The 27914-nt window shown below is 36.2% G+C and overlaps 2 protein-coding genes across 4 annotated transcripts; one reads left to right on the top strand and one right to left on the bottom strand.

Moving 5' to 3' along the window:
* The first annotated feature begins 7170 nt into the window (after nt 1–7170).
* DRP3A (dynamin-related protein 3A) lies at nt 7171–16756 on the top strand. Its single transcript, XM_021972167.2, has 20 exons — nt 7171–7754; nt 8405–8687; nt 8776–8804; nt 8916–9017; nt 9488–9556; nt 9645–9704; nt 9980–10093; nt 10459–10507; nt 10656–10765; nt 11491–11583; nt 11765–11857; nt 11949–12086; nt 12750–12863; nt 12968–13066; nt 14120–14174; nt 14400–14548; nt 14663–14809; nt 15352–15404; nt 15530–15629; nt 16139–16756. The coding sequence occupies exons 1-20, from the start codon at nt 7371–7373 to the stop codon at nt 16409–16411; spliced, it is 2514 nt and encodes an 837-aa protein (XP_021827859.1). The 5' UTR covers nt 7171–7370; the 3' UTR covers nt 16412–16756.
* Nucleotides 16757–18265: 1509 nt separating this feature from the next.
* Nucleotides 18266–25706, bottom strand: LOC110768441 (GATA transcription factor 19-like). Of its 3 annotated transcripts, none has more exons than XM_088245442.1 (11): nt 25203–25706; nt 23914–24000; nt 23687–23820; nt 22000–22101; nt 21705–21810; nt 21437–21496; nt 20279–20347; nt 19654–19722; nt 19269–19364; nt 18647–18715; nt 18266–18560 (listed from the first exon to the last, which is right to left on the bottom strand). In XM_088245442.1, exons 1-11 carry the CDS (start codon nt 25461–25463, stop codon nt 18531–18533), a joined length of 1083 nt encoding a protein of 360 aa, XP_088101568.1. In that variant the 5' UTR covers nt 25464–25706; the 3' UTR covers nt 18266–18530. The 3 variants fall into 3 exon arrangements, with proteins under 3 accessions (XP_088101568.1, XP_088101566.1, XP_088101567.1); XM_088245440.1 differs by having other exon boundaries at nt 18266–18538; nt 25203–25701; XM_088245441.1 differs by having other exon boundaries at nt 18266–18538; nt 19269–19349; nt 25203–25693.
* Nucleotides 25707–27914: the final 2208 nt, after the last annotated feature.

The following is a 27914-nucleotide window of genomic DNA, read 5'->3' as shown; positions in this document are numbered from 1 at the left end:
CCCTCAGCAATGTTTAGCCAAAAAGGTTTTCTATGAGTTCACCACATAGAAAACTTTACACGTATTTTCGACTGATTCACCAGTGTTTACCAGCCGTATACAAACATGTGTCTATCTCTTTTTCATTTTTCGTTTATACTCAACTGGTCTTCTCTTTTGCTAAAACAAAACGACTCGTGTTAGAAAGTCCAGTCTTTTTCCCACAAGGGAAGTCTTCTCAGAACTACAAAATGTCGTGTAAAAGTTGCGACCCAAAAATAGGTTTCACGTTTCCACCAAGAATTGAGATATATATGGTGTGAAGAATGGGCCAGTAAAACTCAATCCAAATTATTGCAGCCTTAGTTCATTTACCATTATGATCCAACTAACTTTGAAGAAATTTAAGTTAATCAACAGCCATACCAACAATAATTTGAAAACAAGAAACCCATAAACATTACTGCTAATTCAGATAGACCACAAATTCCAAACAAATTACTTCCAAATCTCACTACGAACTAACAAACCAGCATTCAGGGTCTTGAATTGATAATGGTGTAATGATAAAAAAAAAATAATAAACAAAAATAAAGCCTTTTCTTAATCTATGAATTGCTTCTCATCTTCTCAAAAGCTTTGTCTACTTCTTAGATGAGTTGGGTCCCCTCTTATTGCCGAAGCCAACCACTGCAAACATTACCACATCACACAAGCCTTTGCTTTAGAAATTCGAGCATGGGTTTCTCATAAAGCATGAATTCCTAAAGAACCACTAAAATTAATTTAAAAATATGATTCCATCCAAATCCAAATACGAGTTTCCCAAAAATCATTCTCATAACCCATTAACAATAACCTCTACCTAAGTTAACCTCCACACTCTTTGCAGCAACAACCCAATTGGACGGCGAATCTGGGGAGAAATTACGGTTGTTTACCATACAGTGACAAAGAGAAACTTACCAGAGAGAGAAAAGTGGTGGTTGCGGTGGAGTGGCTGCTGTGTGTTGTTGCTGAAAAGAGTGTGAGAGAAGGAGAGATACAGAGTGAGGGAGAGAGTGTGGGGAAGAGAAGAGAGGAGAGAAAGGTCGGAGGAGGGAGATGAAAGGAAATAAAAAAATAAAAAGAACAAAGGAAAAAAGGGATGTGTGTTGGGTTGTGTGCCCAATTTTATTTTTTATTTTTACTATGACGTAAATGTTAACTAAGGTTAACAATAAGACAAGTGTCATCCTTTAAGGGTGGTTGTGAGCATACACCCTTAGTTAATGTGGTGAGCAAAAATGCTCTAAAGTAGAGCTTAATTAAATTAAGGAGCCATAATTAAGTTAAATCATTTATGATATTGATTTTGATAAGGTCATTTTGTGTTTCTACCCCTAAATTCTCTAAACTCACACTTGTTTGATTTATCGATAATCATTAATTAAGGCAATTAGTTAGTATAGCTTTGTAATGTGAAAATTGATTCATGATTGTAAAATAACGAATTTTGTAAATCATATTCATACTTAATTAAAGAAACTCATTATGATATATCTAGCTTTCGGAATTGATATTTTAAATACACAAGTCACATGTATATATTGTTTCAGTATTAGTTTTTGCAATGTAAGAATTTCACAGGCAACAATCATAAGAATAACGGGATATGGTCACTACGCCAAAAATACCAATCGACGTAAAATATCCCCAAAATTGGTCAAGATAGTCTATGTCCACTCGATTACAAAAGATTGAAAGGTAGCTCAACCATGAAACTTGAAATTGCTTCCCTATGCAATTTTGCACGAAGCATCTTGTGCATAAATAGATAAAATTCATCTAAGTATAAAGGAGATGCTGTTAGAATCCTCTATGTAAAGCATATTTAGAAAAATTAAAGGTAGGGATGGGAAAAGTCTGATTTGGTCCACTTCACCGCAAAAACCAAAAATCGAACCGAATAAAGAAACTGATTTGGTTTGGTTTTAGTGATCGGCTCTATTTGATTTAGGCTTGAACCAACTTGATTCTTTTTTTGTTGGGCTTTTTCCATCATCAGAGCTTAAGCCTAAAATCCAATTCCCATATATAATATCCATTAACGAACTCAAAAAGAACAACAAAAGGACAATGGTTGAAGGCGTTGAAGGCGTGGATAGAGGTTGTGAGACCATGAGGGAGATGAGGGAATGTTATACTACAAGGGAGATGAGGAAAGATAAGAGATATGTGGAATCTAGGCTTTTGGTAAAAAGTTCATAAGAAAAATGAGTTATATAGGGAGCTTCGGTTGAGTGATCTCTCAAATAAGCTTATTTGAAAGACACTCTTGTAGGGCCCACTTCGTATTGTATTTCACTAATCCAAACCGTCTATTTTGTGGATACTCATTCAAAGATCATATCTACAAAAATGCACTTGAATTTGATATCACTTGACCACTCAATTGAATTATTGAAATTTTAGTACTTTCTTGAAGCACCGTGTTCATTGATTTTGTAGGACACAATTGGATATCGAAACGGTTTCCGATTTGTCTAATTTTTTGCAAGGATGATCTATGAATGTAGACTTAAAAAATAGATGGATTGGATCGTTGAAAAAAAAATCGTAGGGGACCCTAAAGGGTGTCCCTCAATAGAAGGGGATTGTCTATATATATTAATATATGGTCCCCGATTGTATAATTGGTTTGGTTCATTTTTTTTAGGACCTTTCTTATTAAGAGGAGTGATAACATACTAAACTCACACACTAAACGGATGTTAGGACTTGAATGAGGACACTAGTGGAGCATTTGCTCCAAACCACTACACTAGTGGGTTTTTTGCGTTTGGTTGGATTTTAAGTGGTCAAAACTGATAACCTAACCATTTCAAGTTCAACCATGCTCCCTATCCACCTCTTAAAATAAGGAGACTTCTAGGAGCTCCTAAATCTGAGGAGAGAGAAGGACTTCTAGTAGCTCCCTACAATTTAATGCTGCTTTCTTTTATGAGTATTTAAAACCTTTAATTAATGCTAACTATTTTTTATATTATTTTTTAATAGAGATGGACCAATTAAAAAAGAGTTATAGCATTTATGACTGATCGGTTCATAATTGTATATCATTTTGTACCCTTCTAGCTTATGATTTGGTTATGTTTTTGAGTTAAACTTGTGCTTTTAATCATTTTTGTGTTTATCTTTCAGTTCATTGAGCTTTAGGTAACAATGATGGCTTTGGATAGGAAATGATGCAATCCATGCATGTTAAGGCCTGATTTGGGTGAATGGAAGAAGAGCTTAAAGACAAACTAATTTTGGCTACAAACCCTTGCCAGCCCAGTTTCGTAGGTCAACTTCTTGGCCTTGGATCAGCATGCTCTGGGGCTAGGATGAGGTGAAAATCTTCATGAAAGTTGTTCCAATGGGTGTGTACTATAACATATCCAAATTTCAACCCAATTGAACATATCTGGAGTCCTTAGCCCGTCCAACACTGAACCCTGCTCAGGAGGATTTGCAGCTGCCAGCTTTTAGCCATGTGCCTCACCCCAGCTATAACTGACTTTGTACCAAACATAATGAGTGAAGTAGGGAGGCATTCCAGTTATGAAAGTCTAAAGGAGCAAGTTGGTACATGCTGGAGCTATTAAAGAGAAGCATGTGCATGCATGTGAAGCAAAAAGAAAGAAATGAAATGAAATGAAGTCAATTCCAGTCTCTGTTCGGCAGCCAACTTGCAAGGCCCAAAACGCACACTTCTACTATTCCGATGGGAATACTTTCTTCATAGAAGTTGTTCCAATGAGTGTCTAGTATAACATATCCAAATTTGAGCCCCATTGGATACGTTTTGAAACCTCTGGCCTTCCTACACCAAGCCTGGTTCAGAAAACTCGTTTTTGTTCAGCACCCAAAAGAAGACCACATGGGTTGGAAGAAGACCACATGGGTTGGCAGCAAAAGGCAGCCACAACTGATCACCTTTGAACCCATGTGAAGAAAGCTTGAGGTGCAGCAGCAAAAGATGAAGGATGGTGTGTGAATTCATCATGATGTTCCTCCCTCTTGGCCCTATAAATAGAGAAGTCTTCAAGCTTCAAAACACACCCCAAGGGGGGGGAGCTCTCAAACACTTCTCTAGAGTTCCCTTCCCTTCTCTCCCTCACATTCTCTTAGTTTCCTTTCAAGTTGTCAATTGTTGTAACAAAATGATTTTACTAAATTTTCCTTCAAGTTTTCAAGTTCTATTTTAATTTTATTTGTAATGTACATTCTTTCTTAAGTATTCAAGTTTAATTAGTTTCCAAGTTTCAATTATGGTTTTTGTTCTTATTCATTATGCTTATAAGTTAATATGCTAGTTTGAATGATTGATCACCGTTTAGGCTTGCATGTTAGCTATCTTGGTTTGAATTAAGAGTAGACACCATGCTTTAATTCGAATTGAACTATGGATAGGAAGAGTATGTATGGACATTCGACAACAGGGATTAGATACATACTTGGTTGTTTAAAATGTTCTTCTATGCTTAATGGGTTCCTAATGCTTAATTTTAGGTTAGACAACAAATGATCAAATTAGGGAATTAGGAACACAAGGTTAGGACCAAACACCATGGCTTAATCATACTTTAGCTAGAATCAATCCGTTAATCTAATTGAACTTGGGAACTTATCTACTTGAGTTATTTTCTTTTCTTTCTTTCTTGTTTTATTTATTTTCTTTCTTGTTTTTCTGTTTTGTGTAGGAAAATTGAATTGGATTATTCAATCACCAATCCCTGTGGAATCGATCTCGCACTTACATATGCTATACTACCGAACGGCTCGTGCACTTGCGAGTATCACAAGTTGAGGATGCAGCTAAATCCATTTTGGTGTAGCTGAATCGATGCAACAATGACTCCCTAAACATGAAAGTATGATTAGAGGGATCCTGAGCCTCTACATTTACATACGGTGCATTTACCAACATTTCGCAACATCTAGGCCATTCCAATAATCTAACGACTTAAGATTTGACACTTCATTTTAAAAAAATTTACGCTCGTCCTTTTAATTAACTTTAACTTAACATTGTTAAGTTTAAATATAATAAATAAAAAAGAAAAAAGAAAAAAAACTTTTGGCCCAGCCACTAGCCTGTTTGGTATTGCTTATTTGGGGTGATAAGTAATTTTTTTAAAATTTTGGAAGCCCAACCCGTTTGGTAAACTATGAGAAAATCATTTATTGTTAAAAATTGCTGTGAGAGAAAGCTATTAGGGAAAGCAGCTAATAAGGTGCTTTCATTTTCTGATTATGCAGAAATCAGTTTTGAAGAGGCGCTGGGTTTAATGATTATGCTGCAATCATTTTTTGATTATACGGGAATCCGTACCAACAACACTTTTAACAAAAAGTTTACCAAACGCCAAACAGCTTCCTCTCACAGCTGATTTCTCTCATAGTAAATTTGACAGCGATTATTTTCACAGCACAACAATGCCAAACTGGCCCGTACAATAACATCATCCCTCCTCATAGCCAACCTCCTCCCTCCCCCCACCCCAAACTCTTGTTTGTTATAAAAGTATTCTTCAAACAAAACAAATTTAAGTGTTTTATTCGGCAAATACATAAATAAATTATAAATAATAAAAAAAAGGGGTATTCAAGCTTGCAGATTGCAATGAATCTCAGTTTTAATAAATTCACCAGGACAGTACCACCAACACTTGGAAATCATTGCCGTTCAAAACAATTTTGAGGCATCTCCACCCATCTAGAATTGGGTTGCTGTCTTTGTGTTCTTGCTAAAAAGGCACATTCATGGAAGAGGGAGAGAGTTATCGAAGAGGTGGGATGGCTGCCAGGTTTTATTATTATTATCTTTTAAAATTTTATTTAAACTTAACACTATTAAGTTAAAGTTAATTAAATGGATGAGTGTAAAAAGTTTAAAAGTGAAGTGTCAAAATTTTAAATCGTTAGATTATTGGAATGACCTAGATATTGCGAGATGCGGACAAATGCACCGTTTGTAAATGTAGGGGGTCGGGATCCATGATTGGAGTTAAAATTTTAAAAAGAGCTTCTAAAATAACTTTTATATGTTTTTAGCTAAATTTTAACTGAAAAATAAAAAGCATAATTGTAGATACTCTTATGAAGGAGAAATTATGGAATAGTACGGTATTACCACGTCAGCTGGTAGTACTTACATTCAAAATTTGACATGTGTATTATTTTTATAAGAAATTAAACTTTTTGTTCCAGCTGTATTTGAAACTCCAATTTTACCCTTTTAAATTAAAAATATTAAAAGAAATATAAGAGAAAATGTTCCAGCAACAATCGCTCGCCCTCAATCTAACTGTCGTGCCGTCGCTCTGCCTCCCATGGCTGTCACCCCGATCCTCTTATTTCATTCCTCTGTTTCTATATTTTTGTAATCACATCACATCCCATCATTGCCCTTCTCCCCAATTGTGCCAAGCAAGCTCCTTTCTTCAAGAAACAATACGGTGTAGAAGACCCAAATCCCATTTCATTTTGTTAATCAGGTGCATAGCAATTTGCCCAGTCCTGCAAGCATCAAACCCATAGTAGCAAGTCTTTCAATCACGTTGTGTGTGTTAGACATGAAGATATTATTACGAATTTGGTCACTCCGCCTGCCCTTCATCTCTTTCCCTGAAACTGCAACTTCTCTTTAACCCATGGAAGCACCTGCAAGATCTCTAATCATTGGAAAAGGGTCCATATTCAAACAAAGAGGCTTTAATCATTATCAAATTGAAATACTAATTTACTGAAACATTTGAATGAACATCGAGTAATGGAAAGACAGAGAGGGAGGGCCATCGGGTGATGGTGTCAGTGCGATGGTAGGGGTTGTTTTCATTTTCTATGTTTTTCTAACAATTTTTTTAATTTTGTTGTGAAGGGTAAAATTGGAGTTTCAAATCCAACTAGAACAATAGTTTAATTTCTTATAAAAAATAATACACATGTCAAATTTTGAATGAAAGTACTACCAGATGACGTGGTGATACTATACTATTCTATAATTTCTCCTTATGAAGGAAGGCGTTGATTTTTTGTTTTTTGCTTTTTTTGTTTTTCGAAAGGAATGCGTAGGTTGGAAATGAAAAATGTCTTTGTTTAACTATCCATTTTGGGGGTCATTTTCTCAAGGAAAGACCCCAAATGCAATGCGATCGAAATTATGATTATTGGAAAAATTAAATAAATTCTCCTTCTCTCGTTACCTCTAGACTCTCTCACAAGGAAAAGACTATACAAGTTCAAAACTCAAGGCTCGTCCAGTCACATGAAAATCAAATCAAACTCTCTCTGTCTCTCTCTCTAAGAAATTTCCAAAACCCTAGCGCTTCACCTTCCAGTTCTCTGCAAGATCCAATCCAACTATGGCTGACGAGCCCCCAGTGGCACCACCCCAACACGGTTCTTCTTCTCCTTTACCCTCAGCTTCGCCCCTCGGCAACTCCGTGATCCCGATAGTGAACAAGCTGCAAGACATCTTCGCCCAGCTCGGTTCCCAATCCACCATCGAGCTCCCTCAGGTCGCCGTCGTCGGCAGCCAGAGTAGCGGCAAATCGAGCGTTCTCGAGGCCTTAGTGGGCCGTGACTTCTTGCCGCGTGGTTCCGAAATTTGCACGCGCCGACCACTCGTGCTCCAGCTCTTGCAGACTAAGCGCAATCCCGACGGCACTGACGAGGAGTATGGCGAGTTCCTGCACGTTCCTGGGACGCGCTTCCACGATTTCTCCGAGATTCGGAGGGAAATTCAGGTATTGTCATTTTTTATGTTTGGTTCTTGGGAAAGTGCGGGAAGTTATGCATTATGATCTGATTTTGGATATTATAAGAAATGACTTCATTTGGTTAAATGTATTAGTTTCTTAGGGACAGTAGACAAATTTAAATACTTGAGACATGGAAAGAGAAGCTTTTTTCCGTATAATATAGAGTTAGTATGCAATGTTATTCAGATGAGATTCGTTTGGTTGCAAAGGAAGTGCATTCTGAACATAGTCTTTTTAGTAAATGTTCGTGGTGAGGAGTTTAAGCTATTACTATTTAGTAGTTCGGTGTTGAACTGCCCCCACACAATTGGAAATTTAAAATTGAAGTCTTTATCAGAACCTTTGCTTCCTTTTCTGACTCCCACCCTTACTTTCATTTTTCCTTCTGCCACCAAAATTCTATGCCAAATATTTTAAACTTTATTGTAAAATTCAGTTCAAGGTTTGAACCCTCTCTCATTTGCTTCTAGACAAACAAGTGTGGTGATAAAATTGAATTTATGCGTTCATTTCTCTTATTTAATTTTCCGTATGTTCCCTCGTCAAAATCAAGAGTACAATAAAGTGGAGAGTATGCCAATGTTTTAATGTATACATTCATTCGTCTGCTTCTTAATAAATTCCAATTGATATAGAGGGAGACAGATAGAGAAGCAGGGGGGAATAAAGGCGTCACAGACAAGCAGATACGTTTGAAGATTTTTTCACCTAATGTTCTTGATATCACTCTGGTAGATTTACCTGGTATAACCAAGGTTCCTGTTGGTGACCAACCCTCTGATATAGAAGCACGAATCAGGACTATGATCATGTCATACATCAAAATTCCAAGCTGCTTAATTCTTGCTGTTACAGCAGCAAATTCTGACTTAGCAAACTCAGATGCTCTTCAGATTGCAGGAAATGCTGATCCTGATGGTAGATTTTCACTTCTGCTGTTAGTGTTCCTGGTTAAATTTGTAATTTAAATTTATCTGACTAGCGCGAGCCAATTTCCTATTGACAGGTCTGCGAACCATTGGAGTAATCACAAAGGTGTGAATTTTTTTGGACCTGGATTTCTCTTAAGGTTTTAATTCATTGAGAAGTGTGCAAGATGTGTATTTTATGCTGATAGCCTTTTGGCCCGTGTTTTAATGGCCTCAGTTGGATATAATGGATAGAGGTACCGATGCTCGTAATCTTTTGCTTGGAAAAGTGATTCCCTTGCGACTTGGTTATATAGGTGTTGTGAATCGTAGTCAGGAGGTAATCTATCTCAAACTCTTTGGAAGATTTTTTATCCTCTGCTGTATTTGAGATGATGGTCATAAGCTTAAATTGAACTTTACTGCTGTGGAAGATAAATAGTATTTTGTTGAAGATTTACACTTCTTTGACTGCTCCGCTATTTTAGTTCCTTTCAAAATCACGCATAATGTTTATTTTAATTTTCTGTTGCCTTTTCTTACCCAAATATGCATTGTTAATGCCAATCAGCTAATAATGGAAAGATGCTTTTATTTTGTTTTCATTGTCTTGAATTTTATACAAGTCTGTTGTTTAATGTTTCTTGGTCCAATAAAAGTATTTTCCTGTTATTGTCACGAGTCAAACCCCCCTCCAATTCACATTATTTGCATGCATATCTAAGAGTGTTTTGTTTGGTGGATGTTTTATAGAATTGTATCTTTATAAAAGGTTTCTGATAAGGCTGTTTATTGTTATTCTTGGAACAGGATATTACAATGAACCGGAGTATTAAGGATGCACTTGCGGCTGAGGAAAAGTTTTTCCGCAGCCGGCCAGTATGTTTACTTTTCCTTGAATTACTTTACATCACTTGGCATGGATTAACAACTCTTTAGGTATAAATTTTCTTATGATTTTGTATAGGTATATAATGGTCTAGCTGATCGCTGTGGCATCCCTCAGTTGGCAAAGAAGTTGAACCAGGTATAACATTTGATGAAATAAGTCCCTAATGCTGTGAACTCTTACAAAATTGGCTCATGTTTGCAACTGTTATACTATTGCATACACACAGTTGCCCCTCATCTCAGTGGCCCTAAACGCTGTTCTTTTTACACAAACACACACATACATATTCATTTGAATTCCGCTTAGAGTATTGTGATTGGCATTTTCTTGGTAATTTGGGCTCATCAGTGTGAAAGTGGTTATATTAATCCAGATAACCAATGAAGTTAACCCTTATAATTCATTTACAGATTCTGGTGCAACATATTAAGGCAGTTCTTCCGGGGCTCAAATCACGCATAAGCTCTGCACTAGTTTCTGTTGCCAAGGAGCACGCCAGTTATGGAGAAATCACAGAATCAAAGGTGTGCTTATTTGTAGTGAAAACTGTTGTGATCTATATGGATGATCTTATTGGACAATCAAATGTTTATATTGTGTAATATCTTGAGTTTATTGGGTTTTTTGTCCTAAGAACGATGGAGGACTTGCTCGCAACATTTAAATTCTGTCATGCAATCTTCTATGCTATATATTGATGTGATAATATGCAATGTGAGTGAACTTACACAACTGGTGTTGCTTTAATCCATGCCTTCACAAGAGTTGGTTTTTAAAAATAAAAAAAAATCTTGAATGCACACAATGACCAATTTAAGTTCTGGTTGTCATTTTTCCTGGATTTGTTTATGTTTATCTAAATATTTATCTTAATGTTTGTTGCCAATAGGCGGGCCAGGGGGCTCTTCTCCTCAACATTCTTTCGAAGTACTCTGAAGGTGAATATGGTTTTACCTGCTTTCTGTCCTCTTTGGCTGTCCTGATGAATGTTATAACTCATGGCGTTTACCTTGTACGTCTCTGTATCATACTATCATGTAAATGTTTAAGCTGATTCATTGTATTCTAAATTTCTTTTGAAAACAGCATTTTCTACAATGGTTGAGGGGAAAAATGAAGAAATGTCAACATCTGAGCTTTCTGGTGGAGCGCGAATTCACTATATTTTTCAAAATATCTTTGTGAAAAGTTTAGAGGTTTGAATTATGTGATACCTATTGCACTCTATCTGGCTGAGAGTTCATATGGTCGAATTTCTGTGACATTTTCTCATATGTGGAATAGTATACAAAATAACATCTATGCCTTACTTTTGCATATTATCGAATAAATTTGAATCGTATTGTTCTATCTTAAGCATGATTTTTAGGCCTTCATTTTCTCCGAAAGATTACAGTATAATATATTGTAATTTCAGTCATATCACTTACAAAATAGCTGTTCTACCCTTTAATTTATGTGCCATTATAGTTTAATGGCTCATTTGACGGTTGAGAACACTGCAGATTGCAATATAAAAATCTTACTACTACTCTCTGTTTTTTTTTCTACGTAGACACAGGTGACTGTTGCATGTTACATTGATATATGGGTGCTTAGAGTCCAGAATAATACAAATTTATTCTTTTAATTTTTTTTTTTGGTTTCTAGCAGTTTAAGTGGTTCTGCATGCATAAAGGGTAGATCAATTGTTAAACTGTTTCAGTATAAGTTCCTTTATGACCTTTGTACTTTGTTACACTGTCAGACATCAGTCCTGTTTGTAGAGAGTATCTAATGATGAGGTGTAGAAGCTAAATGACTAGGTTATTCTGTCTTCTGTGCCCCTCAACATATGGTGTTTTGTGGTTTGATTTGTAGAAACTATATACGTTTAGTAGTCCTTTGTCATCATTAAATGATATAATTTGATTTGATGTAGGAGGTGGATCCGTGCGAGGACCTTACAGATGATGACATTCGAACTGCAATTCAAAATGCCACTGGTCCTAAATCTGCATTGTTTGTACCAGAAGTAGGCCTTATTACACTTATGGCTTTCTTTTGTTATATTCTTTTACTTCCGGTTTAGTTTCAGATTGTTTTCTTTTACATTAACATGCCATTTGTTTTCTTTATTTTTTCAATCAAGAGGATAGGCATCTGGATTTTGTTCTTTACTGGAGAGAATATGATTTTAACTTTCATGCATATAGGTGCCCTTTGAAAATCTTGTCAGGAGGCAAATAGCTCGTTTGTTAGATCCAAGCCTTCAGTGTGCCAGGTTCATATATGACGAGTTGATGAAGGTAGGAAAATTGGCACTTGTATTTTTGTTTGTTTTCGCGTTACCACACATATTCCTAATTCATTTTCCAAACAATATTGTCCGCTGTGCAGATTAGCCATCGCTGCCTAGTAAATGAATTGCAGCGATTCCCTGTTCTGAGAAAGCGGATGGATGAAGTCATAGGGAACTTCTTGCGAGAAGGCCTTGAACCCTCTGAGACAATGATTGGACACATTATTGAGATGGAGGTATGATGGTTATGATACTTATATTGCTGGTGCATTATGTGAATGAAAAGATAAATAATTTCATAAACCTGCATATTCTACAAACTATGAAAATCAGTGGAATCTTTCTAATTGCTTTTATTGTTGGTGTCACTGGGTCTACTATTTATTCTATTCTGAAAGCTCTAGTTGAGAATTCTACTTTTTTTGACCTCTTTGAGCCTTTCTTTATTTCCTTTTTAAATTTTTCTAAGATGCATCTTTGGTCTTTATTTGTTATCATCTATTGCGAAATTTATGTTCTACTATTCGGCCTGAGTTGGGAATGATGTTGGCCACTGCCTATATTTTGTCTTGTGCATTGGGCCAGCTTTGATATGTGGTTTCCTTATGTTTCAGTTGTAACTGGCCTTGCCTGCTGTATTATTGTCACTGGGTGCATGTACAGTCATGCAATTGGTTGGCATTGGTGTTTATAATTTGATTTTAGTAATAATATTCATTTGGGTCTAAATTAGAATGTGAGCAACCCTGTCGCATAATATTTCAGTGATGCTATTTTCATATTTGCTAGAAGATTGTTTATATTGTATGTCTGATGAACTCGCTGCTTTAATATGGCTTTGAACTGTAGTCACTCTATGAACATGTATATTTGTGTCTTATTTTAATTAAATTTTGCAGATGGACTACATAAATACTTCACACGCAAATTTTATCGGTGGAAGTAAGGCTGTTGAGAATGCATTGCAACAGGTGAAGTCCTCTCGGATACCCCTGCCTCTTTCCAGGCAAAAGGTATATGCATTCGGTATTAAAGGTCATTATTAAGTGATTTATAAATTGTTCATTGCAATCGGTAATTTCTTACGTCTTTTTTGTTGTTTTTTTTAATAAATTAGGATGGTGTAGATTCTGATAAGGCACCACCATCTGAAAGAAGTTTGAAATCTAGAGCAATTCTTGCCAGACAAGTAAATGGAATTGTGCCTCCTGACCAGGTAACGGAAAATTCTCTCTTCTGGGGTTCATTATATTTCCCCAGAAACTGAGAGAAAATGCTACAATTTGTTATTATTAATCACTATCGGTGTTCTCAAAGATGTTAGCCGGGCGCGCATTAAGGCTCTATCCAAGGCGGGGTGCAATCAACATGTGTCTGAAAAGCGCAACTCCTGAAATTTCTAAGCCTTTTTAGCGAAGCTAACACATCTTTCCTTTAGGTTTACCCATAACAAACAGGGTTTTTGCGGTGCTGGGCTTTTAAACAGATACAAGAAAAGTTTAAAAAAACCCAGTTATGTCTCTCTCCCTGAGATTGAACTCTAAACTGAAAAACAGCAGTTCACATCTCTAACTCATAAAACACCACTATCTTGAAGGTATTTCAGAAAACCAGTACCTCTATGAAAATTCTGGCCGCTTTAAGATTGACATCGGCAACTCTAGTGTACTGTGTGGCTTGTGCATGTTTTGTTGGCAACCCAGTAAGCTTTAGCTTCAGACTTTTTTTTTTCCCTGGTCTTGGCTTGGACTTTGCCTTTGGACTCTGAGAAGTGTTCTGGCCTTTTCCACTTTAGTATACCTTTACCGTAAGGTAATGCAACATATGCTCTAGAGTTAGAACATATTTTAAATAAAACTTATCTTGAGTTTGACCAAAAAAATAAAACAAATATCAAGTCCACTAAATAGAGAAATACTACTAATATTAATAGATTTATTTTGTTATGTAAGCCTCCAAATATTAAAATACTTACTATAAAACTAGAGTTCTCACAACTTTTATTGACAATACATTTGGGAGTGTCATAAAATTACATGGAGGGGGATTTTACACTATTGATTAATATTTACACGTTTATATTTTATATTTTATATGTTGTGAATTATTATAATTCCAAGTCCTAAAAGGATAATGCCTTGACATCTTGAGGATTCCACCTCGCCTTGCAAGAGCCAAATGCCTCACATTGTGCCTTCTCCATTGAAAACGCTGGTCACTGTTTAAGCTAGTCTAATTGTATCAATGGTTTTGTTTGGTTGATTGACAGGGTGTCCGACCTGTGGTAGACAGTGAAAAAGTTGCATCTTCTGGGAATATATTAGGTAAAAAAAACTTTCGTTTTCAAAATTTGGTGATGTATACTGACATATTGACAATAAAAAAATGAGTTCAACAGTATCAATATGGTATGTATTTTGTCCTGGTGGGATGATAGGTTCTTGTGCATGTGCATTTTGTATGTATAAATGCATGATTTCATGTAGAAAACTTGCAAGGAGTGTTGAAATTCAATGTATTTTACTTTGTCACCTTTTGCAATTGATTAGGAGGCGCAACTGGTTCAAGTTGGGGGATTTCATCAATTTTTGGTGGGAGTGATAACCGCACACCTGCTAAAGAGAATTTAATAAACAAGTCATATAATGAACCTATTCACAACGTCGAACAAGCTGTCTCTATGATCCATTTAAGAGAGGTATTTTCTAGTTTTCATTATTGACTTTTCGGCTATGGGATTTTATCTGATAATTCTACTTTCTTTGATTATTTCTCTCTGGTTTCACCCTGACTGTGTACAATTTCCTTTTAGCCCCCAACTGTCTTGCGGCCCACAGAGAACCACTCAGAGCAGGAGACAATTGAAGTTGCAGTCACAAAACTCCTATTAAGATCATACTATGACATTGTTAGGAAGAACATAGAGGATTCTGTTCCAAAAGCAATAATGCACTTCCTGGTAATATTGACCTTTCTGGATGCACCCAGTTATTTCTGTTTATTTTCGCACGTTGCTTCCTTTCTTTTCCTTGTTACTTTTCTTCCAGTGTGTTCTTTGTCATATTTTTAGGACATTATGATTCCAAAGTATTGTGTTAAACTAGGAACTCTGAGGTACAAATGGCAGAAATGGTTTTCTATTTAAGGTGGAATACTAAATTTGTACAATGATGAAACTTCCAACTATTCTCTCACAACCTCTTAAATCTGAAAGCTTCCTCTGTCATACCCACAAAGTTCATATGGAGCCTTATAAAAATAAGAAAATTAGAGCATCATTAGTTGTCACGTGGTCCTTGCATATTCTTCTATCATTCTTATTGTATGAAAGTATATTTAGTTTATGCTTTCTTTTAGGTAACAATTTTATGTAATATCTTCCCAAGGTTGATATTGTTATACTCATTATTATGTTGTGTGATAGATATGTTGTTGCTAAAATGAGCTCTAAGCATTTCATAGGCTTTAGTAACTATTTGTCTGTCATCAACATGTACTCAGGTAAATCATACAAAGCGTGAGCTGCACAACGTCTTCATTAAAAAGCTTTACAGGTAACAAAAAATTGTCTTGTCAGTTTTCAATTTTACACGTCGCTGTGTACATTTGTTCTTATTTACTAGTTTTCCTGTATCGACTGTTGATTGTGCTATTGTTTGGTTTTTATGATCCCAAACAGAGAGAACCTGTTTGAAGAGATGCTGCAGGAACCTGATGAAGTGGCAATGAAGAGAAAGCGCACCCGGGAAACCCTCCGAGTTCTGCAACAGGCTTTCCGGGTAGGTTTTTTTCTAAATTCTTAGGGTTCAGAGTTTTAAGGGCTTTCTTAGTTTATAGACAGGTAATTGGCATGCACAGATTATCCCAATTCATGTGGTGAATGAAACTTAAATATGGTCAAAACAGTATTTGATTTTAGATTTATACTTCTGCAGTGTTATAATCGATAAGTAGCTGAGTTTATTTGACACTTGTAATTAAAAAAAAAATATATATGAAAATGTGTAGTCGCTGTATCTGTAGGCTCTAAACTTACACTATTTACAATTACTGCTTTTTCTGCTGTTTTACTCAATTGGAAGGTCGTGGTTTGATAGATGGCTGGTCAGTTTGGCTTGTGTTGTGGCTGGAGTTTGATATGTTTCATTTCTGGTTTTTAGATCTGGGATTGTACAATTTTGAACTCTTTATATGTCTCTTCTTTTTAAAAGAAAAAGAATACTGCTTTCGTTATGCAGTGGGAAATCCTCAGTTTAATACTTGTGATTACTGTTTTCTTTGTTGGTAGACATTGGATGAACTGCCTTTGGAAGCGGAAACAGTGGAAAAGGGTTACAGTTTGGGTGCTGATCCAACGGGGTTGCCAAAGATCCATGGATTACCAACGTCATCGATGTATAATACAAGCAGTTCAAATGATTCCTACTCAGCTTCACCTAAGAATCCAAAGCCCAGAAAGTCATCTCACTCTGGGGAGCTTCACTCACCATTTTACGCTAATGCAGATTCTAATGGAAGCGGACGCATGTACATGCCTGGTCTCTATCCATCAGTTGATTAATAAGCCAATCAAGTAGCTGCGAGTCTTTTAAAATAGTGTCAAAGCATTATATTCATTTGATTCCGCTGCCCCAACTCTGGAGGTGATTGGAAGTCCACCATCTGTAGTCTGATTGTTGGGGAGTTAGTATTTTGTTCCAACTGATTTGTGCAAATCGGGTATCCGGCATTGCTTTTTCGTTTGCGCATTTATTGTCTCCTTTTATACAGAGTATAGGCTGATTGTATTTTTTTTCTACTAGGCCCCAAGAATAACAGGGAGCCTCCGCTTATACCTCTCTTACCTAATTTTTGTCAGAATCAGATGGTTTCTCAGATATGCATATATATCTCCATTTTTTTTTTCTTTTTTTTCGTTTGAGATTGTTTTGACCTTGGTAATGAAATTATGTGGGTTGCCATTTGGTAATGAAATTATGTGGGTCAACGAGGGCATGTTTTGGTCCTTCGGAAGTGCTTGTTTTTTCATTAGATTGGTTAAGTGACTGTTTTTTCCTTATACTAGAAATATTGGGGAGGGGGAATCGCTCCTAGGACCTTAGGTGGAGGGGTAACCACTTGAGCTTCTAGAATGGTTAAGAGACTCCATAACATTAGAAAAAAGGAATTGAGAGGATTTGGCTAACGCTTTAAACCTGTAAAATTACCAATTATAAATCTTTTAAATAAAACTTTTATTTCTGAACTTCAAATTTATTGGGAGACAATTCAGGCTGAAAAAAAGGTTTGTACCATACATTTAGAGTCCAATTTTCATGTTACCAAATCTCTGTGACCACCTTGTTTTTCCTCAGTTTCGTGACATGTGGCACACCACTTAACAACAATTTTTAACTCTGTTAACTCTCTTCAGCCTATTTATTTTTATTAAAATAATTAAAAATATATTAAAATACACGTTTTACACAAACACATTCTTGCCTCTTCATCTTCTACCTTGCGTATCATCAGACTCAACCCCTAAATCTCTGCTTTATATATATTTTTAATGAAGAGGATAGGTAGAAGATGAAGAGGCAAGAACGCGTATTTTAATATTTTTTAAATTATTTTAATAAAAACAAATGGGCTGAAGAGTGTTAAGAGTTAAAATGTTTATAAAAAAAAAAGAAAAAGAAAAAAAAAGATATGAGTTAAAATGTTGTTAAGTGGTGTGCAACCTGTCACAAAACTGAGGAAACAGGGTGGGCACAAGGGATTTGGTAACATGAAAATTGAACTCACATTGAAGAGTTTTTCCCATTATAGTCTAGCCACAGCTAATATATTAAAGCATAATATTTTACATATTGGAAAAATACAATTCTTTCTGCAAATAATTTTCTTTCAGGTTCTTTGCAAATCACTTTCTTCGACAATTCCTTTGGTTTTCGATTATGTAGTAGCATTCTTGTACCGGCCAGTAGGCAAGTCTAGACTTTGATTCTTGACTACCAATTAGTCTTCTTAATCATCTATGAGAGTTACTTAATTTGTTAAGCTACCTAATGCCTTGGTTTGAAAGAGCTGATTTCAGAGCTTTTTGGCCCGCGTATTGTTTTTCCCCTTGATTTCAGTTTTCTAATTCAAGAGATTCTTTTTTCATTTGCCGATATTGATACAAAAGGATCTCTTTATTTATTTATTTATTTCCAGTAATGCTTTTGTTTTCCGAACATTAACTTGTTTCTGCAATTTAATTCCGTACCTTCTTAAATGCATTTGGATTACGAATAATGCTTCGCTTTCGTCGTAAGATATTCAGTTATACGTCAAATTACAAGGGTCAATTCGCTACTACGTAAATGGCAGACAATCACATTTTCTGGCACGATCCTACTACAGTTATTCACAAAGGGCAAAGGGGTAGAAAGGAGAGAGCAAAACCGGAAACTTATTCACATTATATCACTGAGCTCCGAAATGATCTAGCTAGTTGTAACATACGCATGGGATTTCTGTATAAGGTTTGTGTTAGAAAACATTAACCAGGGCATGAAAATCCAAAGTTAGTCGGAGGGCCACCAGCATTGCACCTTCATTCTGGCCAACAAGAAACCATGCGCACTTCAAGCGTCCCGTAGTCAGCATGTATATATCAAGTTCCTGGCCAGTGAGTCTCGATGTTGCAATCATAAAAATCAACCACCTGTAGGTTTGTATTCATAAAACTTGTAGCACAGCATTTAAGGTTAAACCCATCTGAAGCATAGGGCTAGTCAGCCACATGCGATGTCAAGCTGCTAAAGATCAATACCTGCTCATCAAAGTTTGCAGGAATCTCAAATTCTGTCCCCGAGGCATTGCAAAATTCATCCAGATTCTCCTGCAGGTCGTGATGTGTAAATAAGACAAATTGAGTCCGAGTAGGATAATTACAACTCTACATTACATTCTGATGTACGTTAGGTAGTAATTACTAGTTACAACACACCTTATGCTTTGATTTACATCAGCCAAGATTATTTATGAACAAAAGAAAATACGGGAGACCTCTTGATAAAATGAGGCTCGCTTTAGGAAGATGTATATGTCCCCTCACACGCTGGTTTACCCAAGTATAAGTACTGTACAATTACATGCTTCCTCAGATCCAATTTATTTTTAGTGCGGTTCGGCATTGATTAATAAATTACTAGTCTATTTGTGCGAATACTCACCCATTAAATAAACACCACCACCTACATATAATGTAATGTGTCAAATATCTTGCAACAGAACATTACCATAGCATGTAATGTTGACAGCAGAGTGATTCAGAGGTTGTCAACATATAAGGCATGAAATGAAAACTTCCCAAAACTATGGAACAGAATCTTAGCTCAAGAATACAGGGCCAAGTTCCAACTACTTGGTTTAGGTGAACCTTGAAATAGTACCTGCTCATCAAAGTTAACAGTTGAATTTTCCATTTGGATGCATATGTGATTAGTAGCAGCTTCAGCTGTTTCCAGCATATCCTGCACATCAGATGACTGAAACTGATTACAATTTAATTTGGAATAACTTGGAAAGAACTATTGTTTATGATTTTATAGGATATCACACAAAGGGACCCACTCTTCAAACCTAAGCAATAAAACTCCATTGGTCCACATACAGATATCAAAATATCGTAGTTATCAATCTTAAAGAACTCTTCTTCTCGTTCATTTATTTAAAGATGGACAATGGAAACATTGGAAACCAAGTAGATATCAGTGTCAAATATTAAATATTATAATTGATGTACAATTAGTTTAGTTACATGGAAAGAAGTGCTACCTCGTCACCCAGTCTCAGAGGAGGGTTTTCAGTATCCAATGCAATAGGCTTACTCTCCTCTGGGATTCCCTGACCGGACAAAAATACTAAGTATTGTCAAGTTCTGCGACAACACAACATATCATTGTGCAGAAGGATCTAGAATATGCAGCAAGTATGTTCTGTGTGGAACCAATCGCATAAGTTTCCACCAAACACAAACAGAAAGTAGAATCCATTTATTCGAACAAGAAATAAACCCTCACGTTATGTACAAAGATTAAGCTAAATTGGCCCCAGTGAAAAGCAAATAAAATTATATTTTTACATTCAGACAAGTAGAATTAATATACTTACAAGAAAAATAAAAAACACACAAACAAACTTCAAAGAATAAGCTAAATTGCACATGCCGAAAAACAAATAAACTAAATTTGCACATTCTTGCAGGTACAAGAATTCTCAATTCTGTCGCCTTTTGACGAGAAGACCTCTAGAAGATTCTTCAAGAGCACAACAATAGGCAAAGAAACTATGAAAAATGTTGAAATCAATACTCACATTTGGCATCTCAAATATCAGAAAACTTAGAACTGACTAATTAGTTCTAATTAACATTCATAATAACCATGCTAAGAAATCATACCTCTACATCTGGGTCTAGATGCGCATTTTCTGGTTTTAACATCAAAGGTTTAAAGTCAGCTGCAGTTTCCTTAAGATCACATGGACACCATCAGAATCGATACTCCAAATTAGATTATGTCAGAAGAAAGTATTAAAATGTGACTTTACAAGAATAAAAAGGGTACAAAGAATTGGCATGTACAAGAGTAGACACAAAAAGCGACCATCAGTAAAATCAGATTTATGATTACTACGTTGACTAATCTTCCAAGATAGTACATGACCCTAAATTAGTATTGCTCCCAATTAGAAATACAGATGATTGTTATTTGCTCAAAATCTGTCACATGGACTTGGGCATGGGTGTGGGCAGTGTTTTAAACGCGAGGCTGAGGCACGAGTGAAGGTGAGGCTACTATGAAACACCTCAGGAATCCCTGTGTTTAGCAGCAGGTCAGGAAAGCCTAAGCCTCGTTGAAGAAGGGCAGAAGCCTCATGCCCTAGATGTGCTTTATATGCACTATATCTGATAAGGCACATCCCTCTTAACACCTTAGTTCTTGTTTTTAATTTTTTTTAATTTTTAAAATTTGTGAGATAAAACCGCGCCGTTTTGTCTGTTAAATTCACTACTTTAAGAACCCAAGTCGGGGGCACTGTTTTCCTGGGAGCTTTTAAGTGATATTCCACCCGATAGAACTCCAAAATAGGAAAGCAAAGACAAAGACAAAGAAAACCTAAACCATGCCTCTCTTTGGACAGCTCTAACACTCACAACCAATGCCTCTGACACAAGCCTTTCTTCAGTCAAGTTAAAGAAGGCAACAGCCCTAGTTGAATGTTATATCTTTTCGGATTGATTATCAAGCTTGAATAACGATTAATACTCTTATTAACTCTTTTTATATTTTTTTAATCATAATAATTCGAGTTCCGAAAGGCTTACGCCCCAATGCCTCCCTCAAGCCTCAAGCCTCACCTTACAAGGCATAAATGTCTCACCGTCGCTTTTCCTATGAAAACATTGCTGCTGGGCGCACATGTCATGTGTCCAGGTGTCAGAAACACCTGCTTCCATGGACTTTCCATTATCTTAATTGTCTGGTAGCCAAACCAATGCACATGCATATAATTTCAACATAATTTTCTAATTGGACCAGCAGTAGAGGCAACATACCAGCTCATCTTGGTCAAAATGAATGGGCCTCCCTGCTTTTGTAAGATCTCTCAAAGTTCCCTTCAGATCAACAGAATGATGAGTAAGAGGACAAATAAAGTTGTCAAATTGCTTATGTCAGACAAGAACTTAGAGAGCAAAGTTTGAACTCGATCATGCTATATCACTGCCAATGCATCATTGTTTTAACAAGTTTGAGCACCAACTGAGGGCATGCATACGTGCATTTTATCATAGATGGTTACTACCCAAAACAGGCACCACCTACCTTGTTAGCCCACATGAGACCACAAGCATTACAAAGAGATCTTGGACCAGCTGGCCCCCGACGCATTGCTGGGGTAGACTTTTCACTAATTCCACAATGCTGACATCTACGTAAACATAAAAATTTCAGAAGACCAGAAATGGAAGAAGCAGCATGTCAGCATCAACATGTATTAAGAACCAGCAATAAAACATCAGTGATCCTTACAACAAAGTGGGAAAGGAAAGAAAGAATAAATTAATAATAATCCTACTGAAAGTTCAAATGCTAACTGAAGAACAGAATTCAAACTCACACAGATTCTGGACAAGAAGTGCCATCACTTGAATCGCAGTTTCCAGAAGCAATTTTAGAATCGTCCTTCAATGATGCAAACTGTCCATTCTTGCGATACATCCTACAAAACAAGTAATAGTATTGAGAGAAAAATAAGTAAATAGTACTGAATTCAAGGATAACTTCAACTTTTTGTTTCCATTATACATTGCATAAATCAATGTTTGTTGTTAAATGTTGAAAAGTTAAAAATTCGTGGAATGCACACAAAACAAACACATGCATATGTGAATTATGGTAGAAAAACAATTGTATAATCATAAAGTAGGACAAAATCCAACAATTTCCCAATCCCATTTGTCTGGGGTATGTGCGAGTGAGAGAAACGGAGAAAGAACCACAACCACATCCAGTTATTGCATTATTCTGATTACCATTATGGAACGGCAATTCAAGTAGCTTTCAAACTTCTATTTTGAGAATAATTACCTCATTGAAACTTGGAAGGAAATACCAAAAAAGTTAAAAGACGTTTAAATAATTTTAAGTTGCATAAAATTTCACACCCCTAAAACCACCTTACAAGTGTCATTTATAAACTACTTCCATCCTTTTTGTGTAAGTCTAACTTCCTTTTTACTAACTATCTACCCATTTTCTTAGTTTATACAAGTTGATGCACACACACCTTGGTCATCAATCAGTGTTAACCAAGCTGTAAATATCAGTGGATGCGGCACTAATACATGGATTATATTTATTGATAAAAGACCAAATACAACCTTAATATGGCAATAAAGGTAGTGGTAACACTCCAAGAACGATTTGTTAATACAAAAATAATTTTACATCTGCGGGTGTGTGTTTGTGTGAAAGATGATATTTTCTCTGATTTCGAAGGTCAATATTTTCTGCTGGAAGGAGTAGTCATTATTATGTTTCATGGGATAGACTCTCTTGCAAAGAAATAATGATTCTGATACATTTACAATGTTGCTGCTGGAAGAGCTACAATGTTGCTTCAAAGTGAACCTTTTCACTACCGAGCTGCCAGTGCACATATAAGCTGTTGGGTACTATTATCTCATGATCAACTGCATCTTCAAATTAGAAACTATAAAGTTCAGAAATTTGAACTGGTAGAACCAAGCTAGGCCACCAAAAGAGCTAAGCCCACATCCTAAACAGGTAATGCACCGACACAGTGGCAATCACCAAATTCTGTTAATTTCAAAATTGCAGGTTACTAAACTAAAGCTAAATCACTTCCACAACAAACAAGAACAACCAAATAGCTCCACATGCAGAAAATTCATATAATTCTTCTTCTTTTTTCCTCACACATAATATCATTTATTTCTCAACCAAACGAGTTGCAGACAGGACCAGTAGGAGGAAAGGCCTGTATTTTATGATTCAATCATTCACCCAGATCTCTGAGAGGCTTTATCACTCAGGGGAAGAAAATCACTGATTGTTGTGTAATGCATAAAAAGAAAAAAGACTACTTCCTAAACCCATTTTTTGTCATGAAATACTAGAACATGGGTTCACAGCTGTATTGTTCCAACCATAGTTTTGGAGAACCATTTCTGAGTAAACCACCAGAATATTTCAACAAGGAGCTGCATGCAATCACTATAACATCCAGAGAAATAATCAACACCATGCAATATGACGAAAGTTATCAAGACAGGTTGCATTACCTCTGAGCAACCTCTTTTCGACAAGTGTATCGAATTTTCTTTTCAAAGCATCTCTCTTTCCGTTTTTCACGGAACCTAACAAGAGATGCAGTTCTTCGTGAAAGTTTTGAATTTCGTGAGATGTCACCTATACCCTAGAGTGTAATTTTGAAAAGGCATCAACAATTAGAGAAATATTAACCCCAGTGTGGGGGAAAACAAGAGCAAGTTGATTTATACAGGAATACCCCGCTATTGCTTTCTAGCAGAGACTCAGAACTAGGGAAACTGCTGGATATATCACGCCCTCCCAATAGCAAAAGCACTGCTTGCACCTGTAATTAATATTCCAGAATATCAGGCATTATTACCCCAAAAGAAACCAAGCAGCAGATTTATACAGGGTGAATTATAGGCACTAAAGCTTGCACCATGTTTAAACCATTCCTCTGTGCAACTCACATATGAATAGCCAAAAAGCAGAGCGAGTCAATCACTATGCAACTTTCCCATTTTTGTGAGAAAGAAAAATGCAAGTCAACGGCAAATGTATTTTTACAGATCCAATTAACAGTGTGTCTTTGGAAAGAACTTATCTTCTTTAACCAATTATTAGAGTAATTCAGATATGTATGCTATAGTGATTAGAAGACAGAAACGCCATTTTCGACTGTTTTTAGGTCCCCTAAAGATGGTATCTTGCTCAGGGACCACGTCAAAGACTACAGTCTGAAACATAATTAAATAGTATAGTAATTTTTTTTTTTAAATATCTTTTGGTTAGGCCTCTAATATTCTCTATCATTACTTAGCCATTGACTTTCTGGCATAACAACAATTTTGAACTCATTCCTTTTGCCAGCTGTTTGGCCAGGATAGTATCACCCAGGTCTTAAACTTGGGAATGAATTCTCAAGTTTTCCGATTGAAAAGAATAAACAAGAACCATATCATCACATCTAAATGATTAAATGGAGCACCTTATTGCGCAATGTAACTTGCACAGAAGAAACAGCCTTTTGTTAATGCTTCCAACAGGTACATACGAAAACAAGAAAGAAAGGAATTGCTGATAATTTCCAGAACTATAACGTGGACTGATCTTGCTGAAAGGGCTTAAATCTACTCATTTACTTCCCGTAACTGACGGGCAACTAATTTCTATGATACTGGGACACTATTATTAAACTATAATTTGAGAATGAACTCAAAAGAGACCAAAATTATTGAATCATCAACGGATTTCAAACTTGTCTAACCTGCTATGGAAAATTCTATTGCTATCCAAGACTAAGTTTTGCACCAGAAGGGAAGTCCTCACAAGTCTGCCTTTAATTAGCTATTGTTGCTAGCTAGTATGTTATTTATTCGACAAAAGAGTTCTACAAGCAAATATATACATTCAAGAAAACAGAGAGAGATTCCTTTTGTTTTTCAATTTATAATCCTTGATTTTCCTCATGTTTCCCGGGAACCAAACAGAGCGAAACGAACCAAACGGACTCAAAATGAAATTAGCAGAACACGGAAAGCCAACCTTATCGGGAGTAACCGCGGGAAAAACGTGGACCTCGCCCTCGAAGGCGATGGTGAGCTCACTGGTCCGAGAAGGCAGAGCCGAATTGCAGCGACTCATAGTTACTCCAGAGCTCCTCCGAGCTTGGTCCCCTCCATTCATGGCCGCTTTAGCACCACCTCCTTCGCCATAGTCCCCTTCCAACTCTGCCGGTATATGCACCAGTTGATCTTCCCCCTCGTAAGCCCTCGCTTGCAGTGGCTGAGCGTTCACCATCTCCATTTCTAAAGCATCACTCTTCTTCGCTCAGTTCTTTTTTCTGCAAAGTTTATTGCTTTGCCAAAGAGAAATAGATTGAACCCCTTTTGACCAAGATTTGACTCCGAATTTAAACGTTAAGCCCCTAGATAAACGTGTTTGGAAAGTCATAATCACTATGACGCAAAAATGGAAAAAAGAATAAAAACATTTATTTTCTAACTCTATAGATCCGACTCAATTTAGCAGTAGGAGCGGCCACGGTCCGGATTGTATTGGTTTTACTCTAAAATTATTCTTCAAATCAATTTCAATAAAACTGTTTGGTTCAGTTTCGTTCCGCCAGTTTGGACGATCCCTAAACCCTTTGGACATAAGCCCAATTCTTTTTTCTTTTGCATTATCTCCTCTTTGTTAGTTCATTTGCAACACAAATCTTCAATTTCTAGCGTATCATACTATCCTAAAATTCAAAATGCTATAAAACTTCAAAGTTCAATAACTAATAGAAGTACACTTCAAATTCAACATCCTTATTTAGTTATTATCCAATGAGAGAACTACAAAATAAAATGAATTAAAAGCAAAAATATAACAACATGATTTTAAATTTTTTATTGCATATTTTTCAGATATTTGTGAGACTATGAGAGATTTGATCTATGATTTAATATGATTTACTTGGAGGACATGAGACCATTTTTAGTTAGCTAATGCATGTATTGGATAATGATAATTAATTTGACCATTGCACAATTTTACTGTTGACGAACGCATATTCACTATTTTTGTCATTTTCATATGTTCGTACTGGACACGTTTTCTCTGTTTTCGTTCTCGGAAAATGTTTTCCAGTTAGCGTACCAAACGCATTCTCGAATCTTGAAAATGCAAATTTGTTTTCTCGTTTTCATTTTCTAAAAATATTCTCAGAAAACATTCTCCGAAAACGTTACCAGACGGATCCTAAGTAGACGGTCTAGTCCGGTTTAGGCCATTTTGCAAAAGCTCCAAATCAAATTATTATAATTAGGTTCAATTTTAAAACTATTTGACTTTTTCCTTGATTAAAACCAAATCAAACCGGCCAATATGATTTGAATTGGCCGGGAGAACTTCAGAAAAAAAAAAACATTCAGCACTTTCTTCGCATAGAACTTGCTCTTGTAGTAGCAATATGGACAATGTGGCTTCACGAAGTATTTGCAATTGGTATCCTACATTTCTCCTTGCTAAGCATAACATGAGCTTTTGATGAAAAATAAATCCCCACCAAACTGGTAGCTAGTAACATAAGAGTACCTTATTATTTTTTTATGTTTTTGGGTATTAGTTTTATGGGAATAATCACAATAGACTGTTCTATTTGACGGAATATCTACAAAAGATGGATGAGTTATCACAACTGGCCATCAAGGATTTTGATATATGCATGTGTATATATATGTATCTATACATACGTATTCTCGTATAGAAAGCCTTAACATTAGCACTGTATGAGAGAGAGACCCCAATCTTTAGTACAAATAGTGCCATTGTTACACATTCCTCTCATCATGTACAAAATAGTGCCTTAGCATTAGCCCTATACCTCTTCAAGGATATTTTAGGATCCACAATCGTCTCAATCTAGCCATCACAAGCATGAGATTTCACGTACGAAATAATTTATGCATATTCTCCTGCCTAATTTTCATCCCAAGCTTTTCGTCCCGTCAAGAATATAAGTAAAAGCCAAAGCTATTAGACATCATTCTTTTCTGAAATGTAACCAGAAATCTTGTACGAAGGATCAAGGTATCCTCTACTTTCGATGTCTTGTTGAAGTTTATCTAGTGAAGTTTATCTTTGATTTTAAAAAAAAAAAAAAAAAAAAAATCAAGGTACCGAAATGTTCCTTTCACAGCGTCTTCATCGGCATGCGATTGCATAGGACGAATGGTTTTGGAGAGTAAGAAGTTGCAGAGTTTGGGAACAAAGTCATGGTCCAAGAAAATACATCTGGGTGTTTATTTTTCATCACAAGAAGCAATGAGATCCTCCAATAAGATACTCTCGTTATTCAAGAATGATCTATCTCTTCCTCCCTTCTCAAACAAGCAAGGAATGTGAACTTGATCATAAAAATATATCAGTACGTATAAACAAACACATGAAATTCAATGAGATATAATTTAATCTTTCATTTTTGTCACAAACTAGATATTAGCGTGAGTTTTCTTTTTCTTGTTATGTGGTGGTAATGGAAGAATCCTTGTCCTACCACTCTCGCCTAAAGAAAATCAAACTAAACTGTATATGCAGCATTTCGACAAGGAAATAGAATCGAAATCATCGTTTGTACCTCTCCAAGGCTGCTTGCCCTGCAGTCAAGGTGTATAAACCTTTTGCTTTGATGGAGCCAAGTAATTGTTGCAGATTTAATGAGCAAGCAGAAGTTTACTTGGTTTCATTTCCTATTGCAGATGACTTGCA

This window comes from Prunus avium, chromosome 8, assembly GCF_965620075.1.
Source record: "Prunus avium chromosome 8, drPruAviu1.hap1.1, whole genome shotgun sequence".
Lineage (NCBI taxonomy): Eukaryota > Viridiplantae > Streptophyta > Magnoliopsida > Rosales > Rosaceae > Prunus > Prunus avium.
The sequence above is the reverse complement of the archived record's forward strand: the minus strand, read 5'-3'. Positions and strand labels throughout refer to the sequence as shown.

Bases quoted from the DNA above. Each gene is read 5' to 3' on its own strand.
- DRP3A (XM_021972167.2), top strand. From the start codon at position 7,371: ATGGCTGACGAGCCCCCAGTGGCACCACCCCAACACGGTTCTTCTTCT. The intron at 9,018-9,487 runs GTAATCTATCTC...TTCTTGGAACAG, and splicing joins TTGTGAATCGTAGTCAGGAG to GATATTACAATGAACCGGAG. The intron at 14,810-15,351 runs GTAATATTGACC...ACATGTACTCAG, and splicing joins AAGCAATAATGCACTTCCTG to GTAAATCATACAAAGCGTGA.
- LOC110768441 (XM_088245440.1), bottom strand. From the start codon at position 25,463: ATGGAGATGGTGAACGCTCAGCCACTGCAAGCGAGGGCTTACGAGGGG. The intron at 24,001-25,202 runs GTTGGCTTTCCG...TATTAATTACAG, and splicing joins CCGCGGTTACTCCCGATAAG to GTGCAAGCAGTGCTTTTGCT. The intron at 18,539-18,646 runs GTATTGATCTTT...ACAAACCTACAG, and splicing joins CTGCAAACTTTGATGAGCAG to GTGGTTGATTTTTATGATTG.